The 20,000-nt window shown below is 45.3% G+C and overlaps 1 protein-coding gene and 1 long non-coding RNA gene across 21 annotated transcripts in view; both read right to left on the bottom strand.

Moving 5' to 3' along the window:
• Positions 1-20,000, bottom strand: part of wdpcp (WD repeat containing planar cell polarity effector) — a 145,750-nt gene that overhangs the window by 49,628 nt on the left and 76,122 nt on the right. For all 20 annotated transcript variants that reach the window (XM_052513743.1, XM_052513740.1, XM_052513741.1 and 17 more), the window contains 3 exons: positions 11,697-11,885; positions 11,193-11,316; positions 4,338-4,401 (listed from right to left, as the gene is read on the bottom strand). In XM_052513743.1, coding sequence (XP_052369703.1) covers positions 4,338-4,401; positions 11,193-11,316; positions 11,697-11,885 — 377 coding nt within the window. The remainder of the gene's footprint in view (positions 1-4,337; positions 4,402-11,192; positions 11,317-11,696; positions 11,886-20,000) is intronic.
• On the bottom strand, positions 5,245-8,293 carry LOC127927406 (uncharacterized). Its single transcript, XR_008127297.1, has 3 exons — positions 8,220-8,293; positions 7,552-7,845; positions 5,245-7,509 (listed from the first exon to the last, which is right to left on the bottom strand). It is a non-coding gene; the product is annotated as an uncharacterized LOC127927406 (long non-coding RNA).

Raw genomic sequence — 20,000 nt, forward strand, 5'->3', positions numbered from 1 at the left:
CTGCTCTCTTTTCTCTCTCTCTTTCCCCCATCTCCCTACCTCTCTCTCTTTCCCCCATCTCTCTCTCTGCTCTCTTTTCTCTCTCTCTTTCCCCCATCTCCCTACCTCTCTTTCCCCCATCTCTCTCTCTGCTCTCTTTTCTCTCTCTCTTTCCCCATCTCCCTACCTCTCTCTCTTTCCCCCATCTCTTTCTCTGCTCTCTTTCCTCTCTCTCTTTCCCCCATCTCCCTACCTCTCTCTTTCCCCCATCTCTCTCTCTGCTCTCTTTTCTTTCTCTCTTTCCCCCATCTCCCTACCTCTCTCTCTTTCCCCCATCTCTCTACCTCTCTCTTTCCCCCATCTTCCTACCTCTCTCTCTTTCCCCCATCTCCCTACCTCTCTCTCTTTCCCCCATCTCTCTCTCTGCTCTCTTTTCTCTCTCTCTTTCCCCCATCTCTCTCTCTGCTCGCTTTTCTCTCTCTCTTTCCCCCATCTCCCTACCTCTCTCTCTTTCCCCCATCTCCATACCTCTCTCTCTTTCCCCCATCTCTCTCTCTGCTCTCTTTTCTCTCTCTCTTTCCCCCATCTCTCTCTCTGCTCTCTTTTCTCTCATCTCCCTACCTCTCTCTCTTTCCCCCATCTCCCTACCTCTCTCTCTTTCCCCCATCTCCCTACCTCTCTCTCTTTCCCCCATCTCCCTACCTCTCTCTCTTTCCCCCATCTCCCTACCTCTCTTTCCCCCATCTCCCTACCTCTCTCTTTCCCCCATCTCCCTACCTCTCTCTTTCCCCATCTCCCTACCTCTCTCTCTTTCCCCATCTCCCTACCTCTCTCTCTTTCCCCCATCTCCCTACCTCTCTCTTTCCCCCATCTCCCTACCTCTCTCTCTTCCCCCATCTCCCTACCTCTCTCTTTCCCCCATCTCTCTCTCTGCTCTCTTTTCTCTCTCTCTTTCCCCCATCTCCCTACCTCTCTCTCTTTCCCCCATCTCCCTACCTCTCTCTCTTTCCCCCATCTCCCTACCTCTCTCTTTCCCCCATCTCCCTACCTCTCTCTCTTTCCCCCATCTCCCTACCTCTCTCTCTTTCCCCCATCTCCCTACCTCTCTCTCTTTCCCCATCTCTCTCTCTGCTCTCTTTTCTCTCTCTCTTTCCCCATCTCCCTACCTCTCTCTCTTCCCCCATCTCCCTACCTCTCTCTTTCCCCATCTCCCTACCTCTCTCTCTTTCCCCATCTCCCTACCTCTCTCTTTCCCCATCTCCCTACCTCTCTCTCTTTCCCCCATCTCCCTACCTCTCTCTTTCCCCATCTCCCTACCTCTCTCTCTTTCCCCATCTCCCTACCTCTCTCTCTTTCCCCCATCTCCCTACCTCTCTCTTTCCCCCATCTCCCTACCTCTCTCTCTTTCCCCATCTCCCTACCTCTCTCTCTTTCCCCCATCTCCCTACCTCTCTCTTTCCCCCATCTCCCTACCTCTCTCTCTTTCCCCCATCTCCCTACCTCTCTCTTTCCCCCATCTCCCTACCTCTCTCTTTCCCCCCCATCTCCCTATCTCCCTACCTCTCTTTCCCCCATCTCCCTACCTCTCTCTTTCCCCCATCTCCCTACCTCTCTCTTTCCCCCATCTCCCTACCTCTCTCTTTCCCCCATCTCCCTACCTCTCTCTCTTTCCCCATCTCCCTACCTCTCTCTCTTTCCCCCATCTCCCTACCTCTCTCTCTTTCCCCATCTCCCTACCTCTCTCTCTTCCCCCATCTCCCTACCTCTCTCTTTCCCCCATCTCCCTACCTCTCTCTTTCCCCATCTCTCTACCTCTCTCTCTTTCCCCATCTCCCTACCTCTCTCTCTTTCCCCCATCTCCCTACCTCTCTCTCTTTCCCCCATCTCCCTACCTCTCTCTTTCCCCCTCTCCCTACCTCTCTCTTTCCCCATCTCCCTACCTCTCTCTCTCTCCCCATCTCCCTACCTCTCTCTTTCCCCCATCTCCCTACCTCTCTCTTTCCCCATCTCCCTACCTCTCTCTCTTTCCCCCATCTCCCTACCTCTCTCTCTTTCCCCACATCCCTATACCTCTCTCTTTCCCCCATCTCCCTACCTCTCTCTTTCCCCCATCTCCCTACCTCTCTCTTTCCCCCATCTCCCTACCTCTCTCTCTTTCCCCATCTCCCTACCTCTCTCTCTTTCCCCCATCTCCCTACCTCTCTCTTTCCCCATCTCCCTACCTCTCTCTTTCCCCCATCTCCCTACCTCTCTCTCTTTCCCCCATCTCCCTACCTCTCTCTCTTTCCCCCATCTCCCTACCTCTCTCTTTTCCCCATCTCCCTACCTCTCTCTTTCCCCCATCTCCCTACCTCTCTCTTTCCCCCATCTCCCTACCTCTCTCTCTTTCCCCCATCTCCCTACCTCTCTCTTTCCCCATCTCCCTACCTCTCTCTTTCCCCCATCTCCCTACCTCTCTCTCTTTCCCCCATCTCCCTACCTCTCTCTCTTTCCCCCATCTCCCTACCTCTCTCTCTTTCCCCATCTCCCTACCTCTCTCTCTTTCCCCCATCTCCCTACCTCTCTCTCTTTCCCCATCTCCCTACCTCTCTCTCTTTCCCCCATCTCCCTACCTCTCTCTCTTTCCCCCATCTCCCTACCTCTCTCTTTCCCCCATCTCCCTACCTCTCTCTCTTTCCCCCATCTCCCTACCTCTCTCTCTTTCCCCATCTCCCTACCTCTCTCTCTTCCCCCATCTCCCTACCTCTCTCTTTCCCCCATCTCCCTACCTCTCTCTTTCCCCCATCTCCCTACCTCTCTCTCTTTCCCCCATCTCCCTACCTCTCTCTTTCCCCCATCTCCCTACCTCTCTCTTTCCCCCATCTCCCTACCTCTCTCTCTTTCCCCCATCTCCCTACCTCTCTCTTTCCCCCATCTCCCTACCTTTCTCTCTCCTCTCTCTTTACGTTTCGTTCCCTGCTCTCTTTGTTGTTCCAAAAAGGAGACACGTGTCACTTTCTTTCTTTGGGTTCTTTTATTTTTCTTCCCTCCTTTCTCTGGTATGTCTCCTAGGTGACAGAGGAGGTCTCCTTTCTCTGGTATGTCTCCTAGGTGACAGAGGAGGTCTCCTTTCTCTGGCTTGTCTCCTAGGTGACAGAGGAGGTCTCCTTTCTCTGGTATGTCTCCTAGGTGACAGAGGAGGTCTCCTTTCTCTGGCTTGTCTCCTAGGTGACAGAGGAGGTCTCCTTTCTCTGGTATGTCTCCTAGGTGACAGAGGAGGTCTCCTTTCTCTGGCTTGTCTCCTAGGTGACAGAGGAGGCCTCCTTTCTCTGGTATGTCTCCTAGGTGACAGAGGAGGTCTCCTTTCTCTGGTATGTCTCCTAGGTGACAGAGGAGGTCTCCTTTCTCTGGTATGTCTCCTAGGTGACAGAGGAGGTCTCCTTTCTCTGGTATGTCTCCTAGGTGACAGATGAGGTCTCCTTTCTCTGGTATGTCTCCTAGGTGACAGAGGAGGTCTCCTTTCTCTGGCTTGTCTCCTGGGTGACAGAGGAGGTCTCCTTTCTCTAGTATGTCTCCTAGGTGACAGAGGAGGTCTCCTTTCTGTTCATCTCCCCATTCTTTATCTCTGTTTCCGGAGCAGTTCTTTCCCTCCACCCCCTCCTCTCTCCTTCTGTCTCTCCTCTCTCCTTCTCTCTTGCCTCACTCCTCTCTCTCTCTGTGTCCTTTCAAGGTCCATAGCTTCGGCTCCACCTTTTCAATTCGGCTTCTCAGCGGCTCTACTTAGTGGCGAGTGAATTGGAACCTATTGCTATCAGTGTGATGGGAGTAGGGGGGAGGAGGTGAGAGAGGAGGTGCAAAGAGTGAACATTAAATAGCTGGGGGGGGGGGCATGGAAGCATGGAGGGTGAAGCAAAAGGGGGCCCGCACAAAGAAGGGGGTCAGACATACAAGACCGTTTCACAGTAGAGTGAAAGAAAGAGCGAGCGAGAAGAAGAGAGGTGAGAGGAGGAGACGGAAGAAAAGTGTTCAGATCACAAGGCCCCTCTACCTGTTACTCACCATGACAGAGAGACAGAGAGAAGACGAGAGAAGACAAAAGGAGAGGAGACAAGAGTAGAGGAGAGAAGAGGAACAAAAGAATGAGAGAGAGAGACAGAGAGACAGAGAGACAGAGAGAGAAAGGTGGAGAGGGAGAGAGCGAGAGAGGAGAGAGAGGAGAGAGAGAGAGAAAGAAAGAGAGAGAGAGGAGAGAGAGAGAGAGAAAGCGAGAGAGAGAGGAGAGAGAGAGAGAGAGAGGGGGGCGAGAGAGAGACAGAGACAGAGAGAGAGAGACAGAGACAGAGAGAGAGAGGAGAGGAGGAAAAGACAGACTGCCTCACCATAAACAGGTCTCTAGCTCCAATGTCAACCGCCAGCAGGAAGGCCTTCTCAAAGCGCTGGTGTCTGCAGACATAACATAAACTGGATTATAAGACTTCAACACATTAAAAAAGCATTACACCTGCAGCGTTATGTTCTGTACAGACAGTAAAATAGACTGTGGAGACGTCTCCTGTCTCTGGCATGTCACCAACAAAATTAACACAGTAATTATATATTTTTTGTTTTTTAAATGCAACCTTTATTTAACTAGGCAAGTCAGTTAAGAACAAATTCTTATTTACAATCCTTGGAACAGTGGGTTAACTGCCTTGTTCAGGGGCAGAACGACAGATTTTTACCTTGTCAGCTCGGGGATACTAGTCCAACACTCTAACCACTAGGTTACCTGCTGGTTACTAGTCCAACACTCTAACCACTAGGCTACCTGCTGGTTACTAGTCCAACACTCTAACCACTAGGCTACCTGCTGGTTACTAGTCCAACACTCTAACCACTAGGCTACCTGCTGGTTACTAGTCCAACACTCTAACCACTAGGCTACCTGCTGGTTACTAGTCCAACACTCTAACCACTAGGCTACCTGCTGGTTACTGGCCCAACACTCTAACCACTAGGCTACCTGCTGGTTACTAGTCCAACACTCTAACCACTAGGCTACCTGCTGGTTACTGGCCCAACACTCTAACCACTAGGCTACCTGCTGGTTACTAGTCCAACACTCTAACCACTAGGCTACCTGCTGGTTACTAGTCCAACACTCTAACCACTAGGCTACCTGCTGGTTACTAGTCCAACACTCTAACCACTAGGCTACCTGCTGGTTACTGGCCCAACACTCTAACCACTAGGCTACCTGCTGGTTAATAGTCCAACACTCTAACCACTAGGCTACCTGCTGGTTACTAGTCCAACACTCTAACCACTAGGTTACCTGCTGGTTACTAGTCCAACACTCTAACCACTAGGCTACCTGCTGGTTACTAGTCCAACACTCTAACCACTAGGTTACCTGCTGGTTACTAGTCCAACACTCTAACCACTAGGCTACCTGCTGGTTACTAGTCCAACACTCTAACCACTAGGCTACCTGCTGGTTACTAGTCCAACACTCTAACCACTAGGTTACCTGCTGGTTACTAGTCCAACACTCTAACCACTAGGCTACCTGCTGGTTACTAGTCCAACACTCTAACCACTAGGCTACCTGCTGGTTACTAGTCCAACACTCTAACCACTAGGCTACCTGCTGGTTACTAGTCCAACACTCTAACCACTAGGCTACCTGCTGGTTACTAGTCCAACACTCTAACCACTAGGCTACCTGCTGGTTACTAGTCCAACACTCTAACCACTAGGCTACCTGCTGGTTACTAGTCCAACACTCTAACCACTAGGTTACCTGCTGGTTACTAGTCCAACACTCTAACCACTAGGCTACCTGCTGGTTACTAGTCCAACACTCTAACCACTAGGTTACCTGCTGGTTACTAGTCCAACACTCTAACCACTAGGCTACCTGCTGGTTACTAGTCCAACACTCTAACCACTAGGCTACCTGCTGGTTACTAGTCCAACACTCTAACCACTAGGCTACCTGCTGGTTACTAGTCCAACACTCTAACCACTAGGCTACCTGCTGATTACTGGCCCAACACTCTAACCACTAGGCTACCTGCTGGTTACTGGTCCAACGCTCTAACCACTAGGCTACCTGCTGTTTACTGGCCCAACACTCTAACCACTAGGCTACCTGCTGGTTACTGGCCCAACGCTCTAACCACTAGGCTACCTGTTGGTTACTGGTCCAACGCTCTAACCACTAGGCTACCTGCTGGTTACTGGCCCAACACTCTAACCACTAGGCTACCTGCTGGTTACTGGCCCAACACTCTAACCACTAGGCTACCTGCTGGTTACTGGCCCAACGCTCTAACCACTAGGCTACCTGCTGGTTACTGGTCCAACGCTCTAACCACTAGGCTACCTGCTGGTTACTGGCCCAACGCTCTAACCACTAGGCTACCTGCTGGTTACTGGTCCAACGCTCTAACCACTAGGCTACCTGCTGGTTACTGGCCCAACACTCTAACCACTAGGCTACCTGCTGGTTACTGGCCCAACGCTCTAACCACTAGGTTACCTGCTGGTTATTGGCCCAACACTAACCACTAGGCTACCTGCTGGTTACTGGCCCAACGCTCTAACCACTAGGTTACCTGCTGGTTATTGGCCCAACGCTCTAACCACTAGGCTACCTGCTGGTTACTGGCCCAACTCTCTAACCACTATGCTACCTGCCGCCCCAGTAATGTGTATGTATACACCAACTAAATTAACCCAGAATTGAGTTTATATACAGTTGAAGTCGGAGGTTTACATACACCTTAGCCAAATACATTTAAACTCAGTTTTTCACAATTCCTGACATTTAATCATAGTAAAAATTCCCTGTCTTAGGTCAGTTAGGATCACCACTTTATTTTAAGAATGTTAAATGTCAGAATAATAGTAGAGAGTGATTTATTTCAAATTGTATTTCATTCATCACATTCCCAGTGGGTCAGAAGTTTACATACACACTCAATTAGTATTTGGAAGCATTACCTTTCAATTGTTTAACTTGGGTCAAACGTTTCGGGTTGCCTTCCACAAGCTTCCGACAATAAGTTGGGTGAATTTTGGCTCATTCCTCCTGACAGAGCTGGTGTAACTGAGTCAGGTTTGTAGGCCTCCTTGCTTGCACATGCTCTTTCAATTCTGCCCAGTCATTTTCTATAGGATTGAGGTCAGGGCTTTGTGATGGCCACTCCAACACCTTGACTTTGTTGTCATTTTGCCACAACTTTGGAATTATGCTTGGGGTCATTGTCCATTTGAAAGACCCATTTGCGACCAAGCTTTAACGTCCTGACTGATGTTTTGAGATGTTGCTTCAATATATCCACATAATTGTCCTTCCTCATGATGCCATCTATTTTGTGAAGTGCACCAGTCCCTCCTGCAGCAAAGCACCCCCACAACATGGTGTTCTTGCTGTAAAACCTGCCCTCACTACAGTGGTCCACAGTGTTCTTGCTGTAAAACCTGCCATCACTACAGTGGTCCACATTGTTCTTGCTGTAAAACCTGCCATCACTACAGTGGTCCACAGTGTTCTTGCTGTAAAACCTGCCATCACTACAGTGGTCCACATTGTTCTTGCTGTAAAACCTGCCATCACTACAGTGGTCCACAGTGTTCTTGCTGTAAAACCTGCCATCACTACAGTGGTCCACAGTGTTCTTGCTGTAAAACCTGCCATCACTACAGTGGTCCACAGTGTTCTTGCTGTAAAACCTGCCATCACTACAGTGGTCCACAGTGTTCTTGCTGTAAAACCTGCCATCACTACAGTGGTCCACAGTGTTCTTGCTGTAAAACCTGCCATCACTACAGTGGTCCACAGTGTTCTTGCTGTAAAACCTGCCATCACTACAGTGGTCCACAGTGTTCTTGCTGTAAAACCTTCCATTACTACAGTGGTCCAGAGTGTTATTGCTGTAAAACCTTCCATCACTACAGTGGTCCACAGTGTTCTTGCTGTAAAACCTTCCATCACTACAGTGGTCCAGAGTGTTCTTGCTGTAAAACCGTTCATCACTACAGTGGTCCAGTGTTCTTGCTGTAAAACCTTCCATCACTACAGTGGTCCACAGTGTTCTTTCTGTAAAACCTGCCATCACTACAGTGGTCCACAGTGTTCTTGCTGTAAAACCTGCCGTCACTACAGTGGTCCATGGTGTTCTTGCTGTAAAACCTGCCATCACTACAGTGGTCCAGTGTTCTTGCTGTAAAACCTTCCATCACTACAGTGGTCCACAGTGTTCTTGCTGTAAAACCTGCCATCACTACAGTGGTCCACAGTGTTCTTGCTGTAAAACCTGCCATCACTACAGTGGTCCATGGTGTTCTTGCTGTAAAACCTACCATCACTACAGGGGTCCAGTGTTCTTGCTGTAAACCTGCCATCACTACAGTGGTCCACAGTGTTCTTGCTGTAAAACCTACCATCACTACAGTGGTCCAGTGTTCTTGCTGTAAAACCTGCCATCACTACAGTGGTCCACAGTGTTCTTTCTGTAAAACCTGCCATCACTACAGTGGTCCATGGTGTTCTTGCTGTAAAACCTTCCATCACTACAGTGGTCCACAGTGTTCTTGCTATAAAACCTGCCATCAATACAGTGGTCCACAGTGTTCTTGCTGTAAAACCTGCCATCACTACAGTGGTCCAGTGTTCTTGCTGTAAAACCTGCCATCACTACAGTGGTCCACAGTGTTCTTTCTGTAAAACCTGCCATCACTACAGTGGTCCATGGTGTTCTTGCTGTAAAACCTTCCATCACTACAGTGGTCCACAGTGTTCTTGCTATAAAACCTGCCATCACTACAGTGGTCCACAGTGTTCTTGCTGTAAAACCTGCCATCACTACAGTGGTCCACAGTGTTCTTGCTGTAAAACCTGCCATCACTACAGTGGTCCACAGTGTTCTTGCTGTAAAACCTTCCATCACTACAGTGGTCCACAGTGTTCTTGCTATAAAACCTGCCATCACTACAGTGGTCCACAGTGTTCTTGCTGTAAAACCTGCCATCACTAAGTGGTCCAGCGTTCTTGCTGTAAAACCTTCCATCACTACAGTGGTCCACAGTGTTCTTGCTATAAAACCTGCCATCACTACAGTGGTCCACAGTGTTCTTGCTGTAAAACCTGCCATCACTACAGTGGTCCACTGTGTTCTTGCTGTAAAACCTGCCATCACTACAGTGGTCCAGTGTTCTTGCTGTAAAACCTACCATCACTACAGTGGTCCACAGTGTTCTTGCTGTAAAACCTGCCATTACTACAGTGGTCCAGTGTTCTTGCTGTAAAACCTGCCATCACTACAGTGGTCCACAGTGTTCTTGCTGTAAAACCTGCCATCACTACAGTGGTCCACAGTGTTCTTGCTGTAAAACCTGCCATCACTACAGTGGTCCACAGTGTTCTTGCTGTAAAACCTGCCATCACTACAGTGGTCCACAGTGTTCTTGCTGTAAAACCTTCCATTACTACAGTGGTCCAGTGTTCTTGCTAGGCTCGTTCACTCCACATCTTCCTTCTTCCATTTTCTCTCTTTGGCAAGCAGAGCCTTTTCTGGCACTCCTCCTCTCCCTCTCTCCCCTCTCCTCTCTCCTCCCTCCTTTTCCCTCTCCCTTATCACCCACCTGCATTCATCCCTTCTTCAACATCAAATGAAAACGCTTCTCTTTGGTTGAGTTTGTTTGTTTCATGTTGGCTCTGGCCTGGAGAAGTTAGGGAGTATTGTACTGAGTAGATACTCAGCCTCCCAACACTCATCTCTATAAATGGGGAGAGACCCTCTTTTGTGTGTGTGTGTGTGTGTGTGTGTGTGTGTGTGTGTGTGTGTGTGTGTGTGTGTGTGTGTGTGTGTGTGTGTGTGTGTGTGTGTGTGTGTGTGTGTGTGTGTGTGTGTGTGTGTGTATATATGTATGTGTGTGTATGTGTGTGTGTGTGTGTGCGTGTATATATGTATGTGTGTGTATGTGTGTGCGCGTGTATATATGTATGTGTGTGTATGTGTGTGTGTATATGTGTGTGTGTGTGTGTGTGTGTGTGTGTGTGTGTGTGTGTGTGTGTGTATGTGCGTGTGTATGTGTGAGTGTTTGAGAGCAAGAGATCACATCGTTATCATCATCATTCATCATCATCATCATCATTATTCTGAATTGATCGACTCAGTGATGTTAGCTACTTACTTTATTAACTAATGTATATATATATATTTTTTAACTCAGTTGTTTTTTCCTACTAGCACTAATAATTACTTGATTGAGGGAAAATGTGCTTCCTGTGCCTTGGGAAAGTATTCAGACCCCTTGACTGTTTCCACATTTTGTTACGTTACAGCCTTATTCTAAAATGAATTACATAAAACTATTTCCTCATCAATCTACACACAACACCCCATAATGACGAAGCGAAAACAGGTTTTTATATTTTTTTTCATAAAAAATAAATCAACAGAAATATCTTATTTACATAGGTATTTAGACCCTTTGCTATGAGATTCAAAATTGAGCTCAGGTACATCCTGTTTCCATTGATCATCCTTGAGATGTTTCTACAACTTGATTGAAGTTCACCTGTGGTAAATTCAATTGATTGGACATGATTTGGAAAGGTAGCACACCTGTCTATATAAGGTCCCACAGTTGACAGTGCATGTCAGAGCAAAAACCAAGCCATGAGGTTGAAGGAATTGTCTGTAGAGCTCCGAGACAGGATCATGTTGAGGCACAGATCTGGGTACCAAAACATTTCTGCAGCATTAAAGGTCCCCAAGAACACAGTGGTCTCCATCATACTTATGTAAATGGAATATTTCAGTGTGTTATTTTTAATACATTTGATAACATTTCTAAAAACCTGTTTTTGCTTTGTCATTATGGGGTATTTTGTTAAGATTGATGAGAAAAATGGACCAATGTAATCCATTTTAGAATAAGGCCGTAACAGAATGTGGAAAAAGCCCAGGGGTCTGAATACTTTCAGAATACACTGTGACTGACATGTGCTTGTCTCACCTAGCTACAGTATCTTAAACCCAATTAACTGTTAGTCTCTCTGGATAAGAGCGTCTGCTAAATGACTAAAATGTCAATCTAGGATGACAGAAAAATGATGATTGTATTTAAATGAAAGGTGAATGTTTTTTTTCTCCGTTTGGCAGACCTTGGTGGGTGTGGTTAAGTGTATAGGAGGTGTGGTTACCCGAGTGGGTGGGTTATACTGTAGGGGGCTGGGTTACCTGAGTAGGTGGTGGAAGAAGCGTCGGGCGTACTTGCTGATTGGCCCTCTGTATTCTAGAACCACCGAGTCAGAGAGGGGGCGGGGCGGAGCGTAGAACACACCCAGAGCTGCCTCCAACTGGACTGCAGACAGGAAATAAACATTCATTTGATTGTTTTACTGATTGACTGGTTGATTGATTGATTGACTGACTGACCGACTGGTTGGTTGATTAATAGATTGATTAATGCATTGATTTAATTTGATGGTTTACTATATTTGGTTGATTGACTAATTCATTAGTCAACTGATTGATTGATTAATTGATTTACAGTTTGCTGGACTGATTACTTGATTGACTAAAGCTACATTTACACAGGCAGCCCAATTCTGATAATTTTTCACAAATTGGTCTTTTGACCAATCAGATCATATCTTTTGCCAATAATTAGGCAGATGACCAGAAATGGGTTGACTGTGTAAACGCAGTGACAGATTGATGAATGCATTGCCCCGGTCTCACCCTCTCTGGTCTGGTCCAGCTCTAGCCTCAGCAGGTAGTCTGTGACAGAGGTTAGTGCCCGGTAACACTCCGTTCCCATAGTGCTCCACTCCATGGCTCCCAGAATTCCTAGAGCCTGGTCCACCTGGCCACAGCGTAACCTCTGTTGCAGCAGCTCTCCTGGACCCAGCTGACCCCCTGACAGAGCACCTGAAGAGGGAAGAGAGGGAGAGATGGATTAGGGAGAAGGTAAAGGACACTGGACTTCACTACTGGACAGGCTACACTACACACTTTCTGTCCAAAACATTTCATTTTAACAACTAGCTCCAAACCAACCTTTTCTAAGTCAAGATCACTTTCGCAGTCCAAAAGCAAGCTGAGATCTACGTTATCACAGCATATTGGCTATATGCCTGGTCTGCCAATACTGTTATTCTCAGATCATATATTTATAAACTGGTGTAGCACTTGCAAAGCAGAGCTGACCACAAATTGAAATAATTATATATTTTTATTTTACTGGACTGATTGATGGAACATGCATCTGATGGTCATGGTGCTTTGAAGACAACCGGGAACTCAGAAAAATATGAGGTCAAATCATGATGTCAGTGATCTTCAGGTCGGAAAGTCCAAGCTCTAGAATGAAGCCAGAGTTGGAATCTTTCCCCAGTTGAATATTGTTTTTTTCTCGAGTTCCCAGTTGTATCGAAAGCACTGAGGTCGGAGATTTGAGAGTTCTGAGTTCCCAGTCTCAGCGGAGGGAGAGAGCAGCAGAGGGTCAGCCTCTCACGGTCCCTGCTCTCTCCTTCCTTTCCTCCGGCGAGACTGACCAGAGAGAGGAGGCACTGTCTTCCACCTGATTTCAAAACTTGAGTCACACCGCATCTGCCCCAGGCACAAATTCATGTTGTTCCTATGACCAGAGAAATATTCCTCAATGTTGAAATAGACAGGACAAGCTGCTAATAATAATAAAAAGGCAGGGCTCTCGATACACATCGTTACTCATTTATTGCAGCGCGAGTGGAAGGAGGGAGAAGCAAGTTTTATGCTTTGTAGTAGCGTTGAATAATAACAGTGTTGATAGTCCTGAATAAAAAATGAGTGTTGACAGTCCTGAATAAAAACAATGTTGACAGTCCTGAATAATAACAATGTTGACAGTCCTGAATAATAACAAACATGAACTCACTCATAAAAACAGTGTTGACAGTCCTGAATAAAAACAATGTTGACAGTCCTGAATAATAACAATGTTGACAGTCCTGAATAATAACAAACATGAACTCACTCATAAAAACAGTGTTGACAGTCCTGAATAATAACAAACATGAACTCACTCATAAAAACAGTGTTGACAGTCCTGAATAATAACAATGTTGACAGTCCTGAATAAAAAACGAGTGTTGACAGTCCTGAATAAAAAACGAGTGTTGACAGTCCTGAATAAAAACAGTGTTGACAGTCCTGAATAAAAACAGTGTTGACAGTCCTGAATAAAAACAGTGTTGACAGTCCTGAATAAAAACAGTGTTGACAGTCCTGAATAAAAACAGTGTTGACAGTCCTGAATAAAAAACGAGTGTTGACAGTCCTGAATAAAAACAGTGTTGACAGTCCTGAATAAAAACAGTGTTGACAGTCCTGAATAAAAACAGTGTTGACAGTCCTGAATAAAAACAATGTTGACAGTCCTGAATAAAAACAGTGTTGACAGTCCTGAATAAAAACAGTGTTGACAGTCCTGAATAAAAACAGTGTTGACAGTCCTGAATAATAACAGTGTTGACAGTCCTGAATAAAAACAGTGTTGACAGTCCTGAATAAAAACAGTGTTGACAGTCCTGAATAAAAACAGTGTTGACAGTCCTGAATAAAAACAAACATGAACTCACTCATAAAAACAGTGTTGACAGTCCTGAATAAAAACAGTGTTGACAGTCCTGAATAAAAACAGTGTTGACAGTCCTGAATAAAAACAGTGTTGACAGTCCTGAATAAAAACAGTGTTGACAGTCCTGAATAAAAACAGTGTTGACAGTCCTGAATAAAAACAAACATGAACTCACTCATAAAAACAGTGTTGACAGTCCTGAATAAAAACAGTGTTGACAGTCCTGAATAAAAACAGTGTTGACAGTCCTGAATAAAAACAGTGTTGACAGTCCTGAATAAAAACAGTGTTGACAGTCCTGAATAAAAACAGTGTTGACAGTCCTGAATAAAAACAGTGTTGACAGTCCTGAATAATAACAGTGTTGACAGTCCTGAATAAAAACAGTGTTGACACAGTCCTGAATAAAAACAGTGTTGACAGTCCTGAATAAAAACAGTGTTGACAGTCCTGAATAAAAACAGTGTTGACAGTCCTGAATAAAAACAGTGTTGACAGTCCTGAATAAAAACAGTGTTGACAGTCCTGAATAAAAACAGTGTTGACAGTCCTGAATAAAAACAGTGTTGACAGTCCTGAATAAAAACAGTCCTGAATAAAAACAGTGTTGACAGTCCTGAATAAAAACAGTGTTGACAGTCCTGAATAAAAACAGTGTTGACAGTCCTGAATAAAAACAGTGTTGACAGTCCTGAATAAAAACAGTGTTGACAGTCCTGAATAATAACAGTGTTGACAGTCCTGAATAATAACAGTGTTGACAGTCCTGAATAATAACAGTGTTGACAGTCCTGAATAAAAACAGTGTTGACAGTCCTGAATAATAACAGTGTTGACAGTCCTGAATAATAACAGTGTTGACAGTCCTGAATAAAAACAGTGTTGACAGTCCTGAATAATAACAGTGTTGACAGTCCTGAATAAAAACAGTGTTGACAGTCCTGAATAATAACACACGTGAACTCACTCATAAAAACAGTGTTGACAGTCCTGAATAAAAACAGTGTTGACAGTCCTGAATAAAAACAGTGTTGACAGTCCTGAATAAAAACAGTGTTGACAGCCCTGAATAAAAACAGTGTTGACAGTCCTGAATAAAAACAATGTTGACAGTCCTGAATAAAAACAGTGTTGACAGTCCTGAATAATAACAGTGTTGACAGTCCTGCATAATAACAGTGTTGACAGTCCTGAATAAAAACAAACATGAACTCACTCATAAAAACAGCAGCTTCCTGCTGTATTCTTTGACAGTCTCTCTCTGGTCAAGGTTTTTAAAAGTTGTATGATGTATGACATCACATATAGGCTAGTAGCCAATCAAACTTTGCTGTGGCTGTGGAAGCTGTAGGCATGGTGATTTGAGCTATCTGATTGGCCAGCACAGTAGGCGTGTCCTGATTCAGCCACAGATCTCCAGGTTCACCGGGTGAAGTTTGTCTTTTCAGAAACATGAAATGGTTCAAAATAGGAAAACTTTGTTTATCGTTGGCTTTTCTACAGAAATGTCTTTAGTATCGACCGGTCGGTGACCACTTGGCTTTTCTACAGAAATGTCTTTAATATCGACCGGTCGGTGACCACTTGGCTTTTCTACAGAAACGTCTTTAACATCGACCGGTTGGTGACCACTTGGCTTTTCTACAGAAATGTCTTTAACATCGACCGGTTGGTGACCACTTGGCTTTTCTACAGAAATGTCTTTAATATCGACCGGTTGGTGACCACTTGGCTTTTCTACAGAAATGTCTTTAACATCGACCGGTTGGTGACCACTTGGCTTTTCTACAGAAATGTCTTTAATATCGACCGGTTGGTGACCACTGCTCTAAACCTAAACTTGTAAGATTTAAGTAGCGGGCACAAGACGTTTAAAATATGTCTGTCTGTCTGTCTGACCGTCCGTCCGTCCGCCCGCCCGCCCGTCCGTCCGTCTGTCCGTCCGTCCGTCCGTCCGTCCGTCCGTCCGTCAGCAAAATACATTTAAACTCAGTTTTTCACAAATCCTGACAACCTCATGATGCCATCTATTTTGTGAAGTGCACCAGTCCCTCCTGCAGCAAAGCACCCCAGCAAAGCTACCCCACAACATGATGCTGCCACCCCCGTGCTTCACGGTTGGGATGGTGTTCTTCGGCTTGCAAGCATCCCCCTTTTTCAAACAAACATAACGATGGTCATTATGGCCAAACAGTTCTATTTTTGTTTCATCAGACCAGAGGACATTTCTCCAAAAAGCCCGATCTTCGTCCCCATGTGCAGGTGCAAACCGTAGTCTGGCTTTTTTATGGCGGTTTAGGAGCAGTGGCTTCTTCCTTGTTGATTGGCCTTTCAGGTTATGTTGATATAGGACTCATTTTACTGTGTATATAGATACTTTTGTACCCATTTCTTCCAGCATCTTCACAAGGTTGATTTGCACTTTTCGCACCAAAGTACGTTCATCTCTAGGAGACAAAACGCTTCTCCTTCCTGAGTGGTATGACGGCTGCGTGGTCCCATGGTGTTTATACTTGCGTGCTATTGTTTGTACAGGTGAATGTGGTACCTTCAGGTGTTTGGAAATTGTTCCCAAGGATGAACCAGACTTGTGGAGATCTACAAAAATAATTCTGAGGTCTTGGCTGATTTCTTTTGAATTTTAATCACATGCAGTCAGACATTATCAATCATCTGCAGTCATCAGGCATTATAAGTCACATCACTCCATCTATCTCTTTCTATTCCTTCATCTTTCTCGGCCTTGCTTTCTCTCTCTCTCTCTCCACTATGTTTCTCAGCCTTGCTTTCTCTCTCTCTCTCTCCACTATGTTTCTCAGCCTTGCTTTCTCTCTCTCTCTCTCCACTATGTTTCTCAGCCTTGCTTTCTCTCTCTCTCCACTATGTTTCTCAGCCTTGCTTTCTCTCTCTTACATTATGTTTCTCAGCATTGCTTTCTCTCTCTCTCTTCCACTATGTTTCTCGGCCTTGCTTTCTCTCTCTCTCTTCCACTATGTTTCTCGGCCTTGCTTTCTCTCTCTCTCTTCCACTATGTTTCTCGGCCCTGCTTTCTCTCTCTCTCTTCCACTATGTTTCTCAGCCTTGCTTTCTCTCTCTCTCTTCCACTATGTTTCTCAGCCTTGCTTTCTCTCTCTCTTCCACTATGTTTCTCGGCCTTGCTTTTCTCTCTCTCTCTTCCACTATGTTTCTCGGCCTTGCTTTCTCTCTCTCTCTCTCTTCCACTATGTTTCTCGGCCTTGCTTTCTCTCTTTCTCTCTCTCTTCCACTATGTTTCTCGGCCTTGCTTTCTCTCTCTCTCTCTCTCTCTTCTTCACTATGTTTCTCGGCCTTGCTCTCTCTCTCTCTCTCTCTTCCACTATGTTTCTCAGCCTTGCTTTCTCTCTCTCTCTCTTCCACTATGTTTCTCGGCCTTGCTCTTTGGTTTTTGTGACATTTTCCGAATTGACTGACCTTCATGTCTTATAGTAATGATGGACTGTTGTTTCTCTTTGCTTATTTGAGCTGTTCTTGCCAAAAAGGTGTTGGTGTTTTACCAAATAGGGCTCTTCTGTCTACCCCCCCTACCTTGTCACAACACAGCTTTGTTTTTGTGACATTTTCAAATTGACTGACCTTCATGTCTTATAGTAATGATGGAATGCTTATTTGAGCTGTTCTTCCACAAGGTGTTGGTGTTTTACCAAAGGCACCCCCACCTTGTTCATTTAAATAGATTCCAGCACACCTGTTCATTTAAATAGATTCCAGGTGACTACCTCATGAAGCTAGTTGAGAGAATGAAATGAGTAGGAGTGTTCAAACTTCTCACTGGTACTGTATGTGTGAGAGGTGGGGTGGGGGGGGCACGTAGTCAGACGATTAGGGGGCAAAGTGACGACCACCTTATTGTCTAATCAATTTAATGAACGGGGGAAGAGGGGAGGGATTGTTAGTCCCAATTAAAATTACAAACTGGCAATTAGCAAACCTCTCAAATCCCCTAAAGACTGACAATTAGCAAACCCCTCAAATCCCCTAAAGACTCCGCTAATGTGGCAAATAGATCAGCTGAGATCTGTGTGTGAGCATGTGTGTGTATATATGAGGTGAGTCTGAGTTCTGTGTGTCAGAATCTGCGCCTTGTTAAGTCTCACCACACATGCACACACTTGCCTGCTAGTTATACAAACACCAAACAGTCTAGCTAGCCTAACCCCTAGCCTGTTAGTGACAAACAGACTAGCTAGCCTAACCCCTAGCCTGTTAGTGACAAACAGACTAGCTAGCCTAACCCCTAGCCTGCTTGAAACGCCAAACAGTCTAGCTAGCCTAACCTAGTCAGTTAGTCAAACAGTCTAGCTAGCCTAACCCCGAGCCTGTTAGTGACAAACAGTCTAGCTAGCCTAACCCCTAGCCTATTAGTCAAACAGTCTAGCTAGCCTAACCTAGTCAGTTAGTCAAACAGTCTAGCTAGCCTAACCCCTAGCCTATTAGTCAAACAGTCTAGCTAGCCTAACCCCTAGTCTGTTAGTGAAACACCAAGCAGTCTAGCTGGCCTAACCCCTAGTCTGTTAGTGAAACACCAAACATTCTCGCTAACCGTGTCTTTTCCCCAACTCAGTTCAGCCAAAACCACGCCCCGTTATTCAGAGGAGTGTTCTACTACGCTCCCATTGGCTAGCTAGCGTTGTCTCACTCACAGGCGATCAGCACAGAGACTGTGACCTTCCAAGGTAAGGATGGAAAGTTGAATTTAACAATTAGCTGTCTACCGTAATCCAGACCTGTTATTATCATGTTTGGTAACATTTGCCCATGTATTTATTTTCCGAGTTTCAATGATTTGTAAAAATGTCTCAGGGAACTCTGCTGAATTCCCTCAATTGAAGGGCAGCTAAGTTAACCTAGGCTACTTAACGTTACTAGCTCAGTATTTGAAGTTGTTTTATTATCATTAGTAGTCTATTATCAGGTAAAAGCATATGCTTATTATTCATCATTTCTCAAATATTTATTAGCTAATCATTCAGTCGAAGACGCTATGCTACAGCCATTGAATCTGTCTTTGAGCGTTAAGGGATGTTAATGGCTAGTTCGGTCCACGACATTATGTTATTATATTTTTCAATCTTGAAATACAAGGGAAAATGTTATTAATCAGTGACTGAAATTTCACGCTATGTGATATTCACTTCCGGACTTGGAGACTTGGAGACTTATAGACTTGGGAGACTTATAGACTTGGGAGACTTATAGACTTGGAGACTTGGGAGACTTGGAGACTTGGGAGACTTGGGAGACTTATAGACTTGGGAGACTTGGGAGACTTGGGAGACTTATAGACTTGGGAGACTTGGAGACTTATAGACTTGGGAGACTTATAGACTTGGGAGACTTGGGAGACTTATAGACTTGGGAGACTTATAGACTTGGGAGACTTATAGACTTGGAGACTTGGGAGACTTATAGACTTGGAGATTTGGGAGACTTATAGACTTGGGAGACTTATAGACTTGGGAGACTTATAGACTTGGGAGACTTATAGACTTGGGAGACTTATAGACTTGGAGACTTGGAGACTTGGGAGACTTATAGACTTGGGAGACTTGGAGACTTGGGAGACTTATAGACTTGGGAGACTTGGGAGACTTGGGAGACTTGGGAGACTTGGGAGACTTGGGAGACTTATAGACTTGGGAGACTTATAGACTTGGGAGACTTGGGAGACTTATAGACTTGGGAGACTTATAGACTTGGGAGACTTGGGAGACTTGGGAGACTTATAGACTTGGGAGACTTGGGAGACTTATAGACTTGGGAGACTTATAGACTTGGGAGACTTGGGAGACTTATAGACTTGGGAGACTTGGAGAGTGCTCAAAGTTTTGCAGAACGCTCCTCTGAATAACGGGGCGTGGTTTTGGCTGCGTTGTGGGGGGGAAAGAAAGAGGCAGCCTAACCACTAGTCTGTTAGTGAAACAAACAGGTCGGGCACCTAGAATCCAATTCCAATGATTTATTTAAATGAGTGTTGTGGAATTACACAATCAGAGGCTGTATAAGGCCTCTGTAGTTTGTCTGTGTGACTATTATTATCTTGTCTTGTATATATCCCTTGTAAAAAAAGACAGCAGTTGTACAAGTGCAGTAACTGCAGTCGACTGTGGTATTTAGGAAGCAGTAATACTGCAGTTATACTGAAATATTTTTTCCGTAAGGGATCAGTCCATTCCTCCTGTAAATACTCTGACATTATGCTATGTGTCTCTATTCACTACAAAGAAAAGGAACCTTTTAACCAGCAGCAATGAGACACTAAACACAGCACCAAACCTCGAGGTAAAAGAAGCTCAAGTAGAAAACTACACAAAAACAACATCTTCAACGATGCGCTTCGGATGTTGAGTTTGTGTCAACACTGTAAAACACGTTTAGTAGCGTTTCTC

The sequence above is a fragment of the Oncorhynchus keta genome, unplaced genomic scaffold (genome assembly GCF_023373465.1).
Source record: "Oncorhynchus keta strain PuntledgeMale-10-30-2019 unplaced genomic scaffold, Oket_V2 Un_scaffold_139_pilon_pilon, whole genome shotgun sequence".
Lineage (NCBI taxonomy): Eukaryota > Metazoa > Chordata > Actinopteri > Salmoniformes > Salmonidae > Oncorhynchus > Oncorhynchus keta.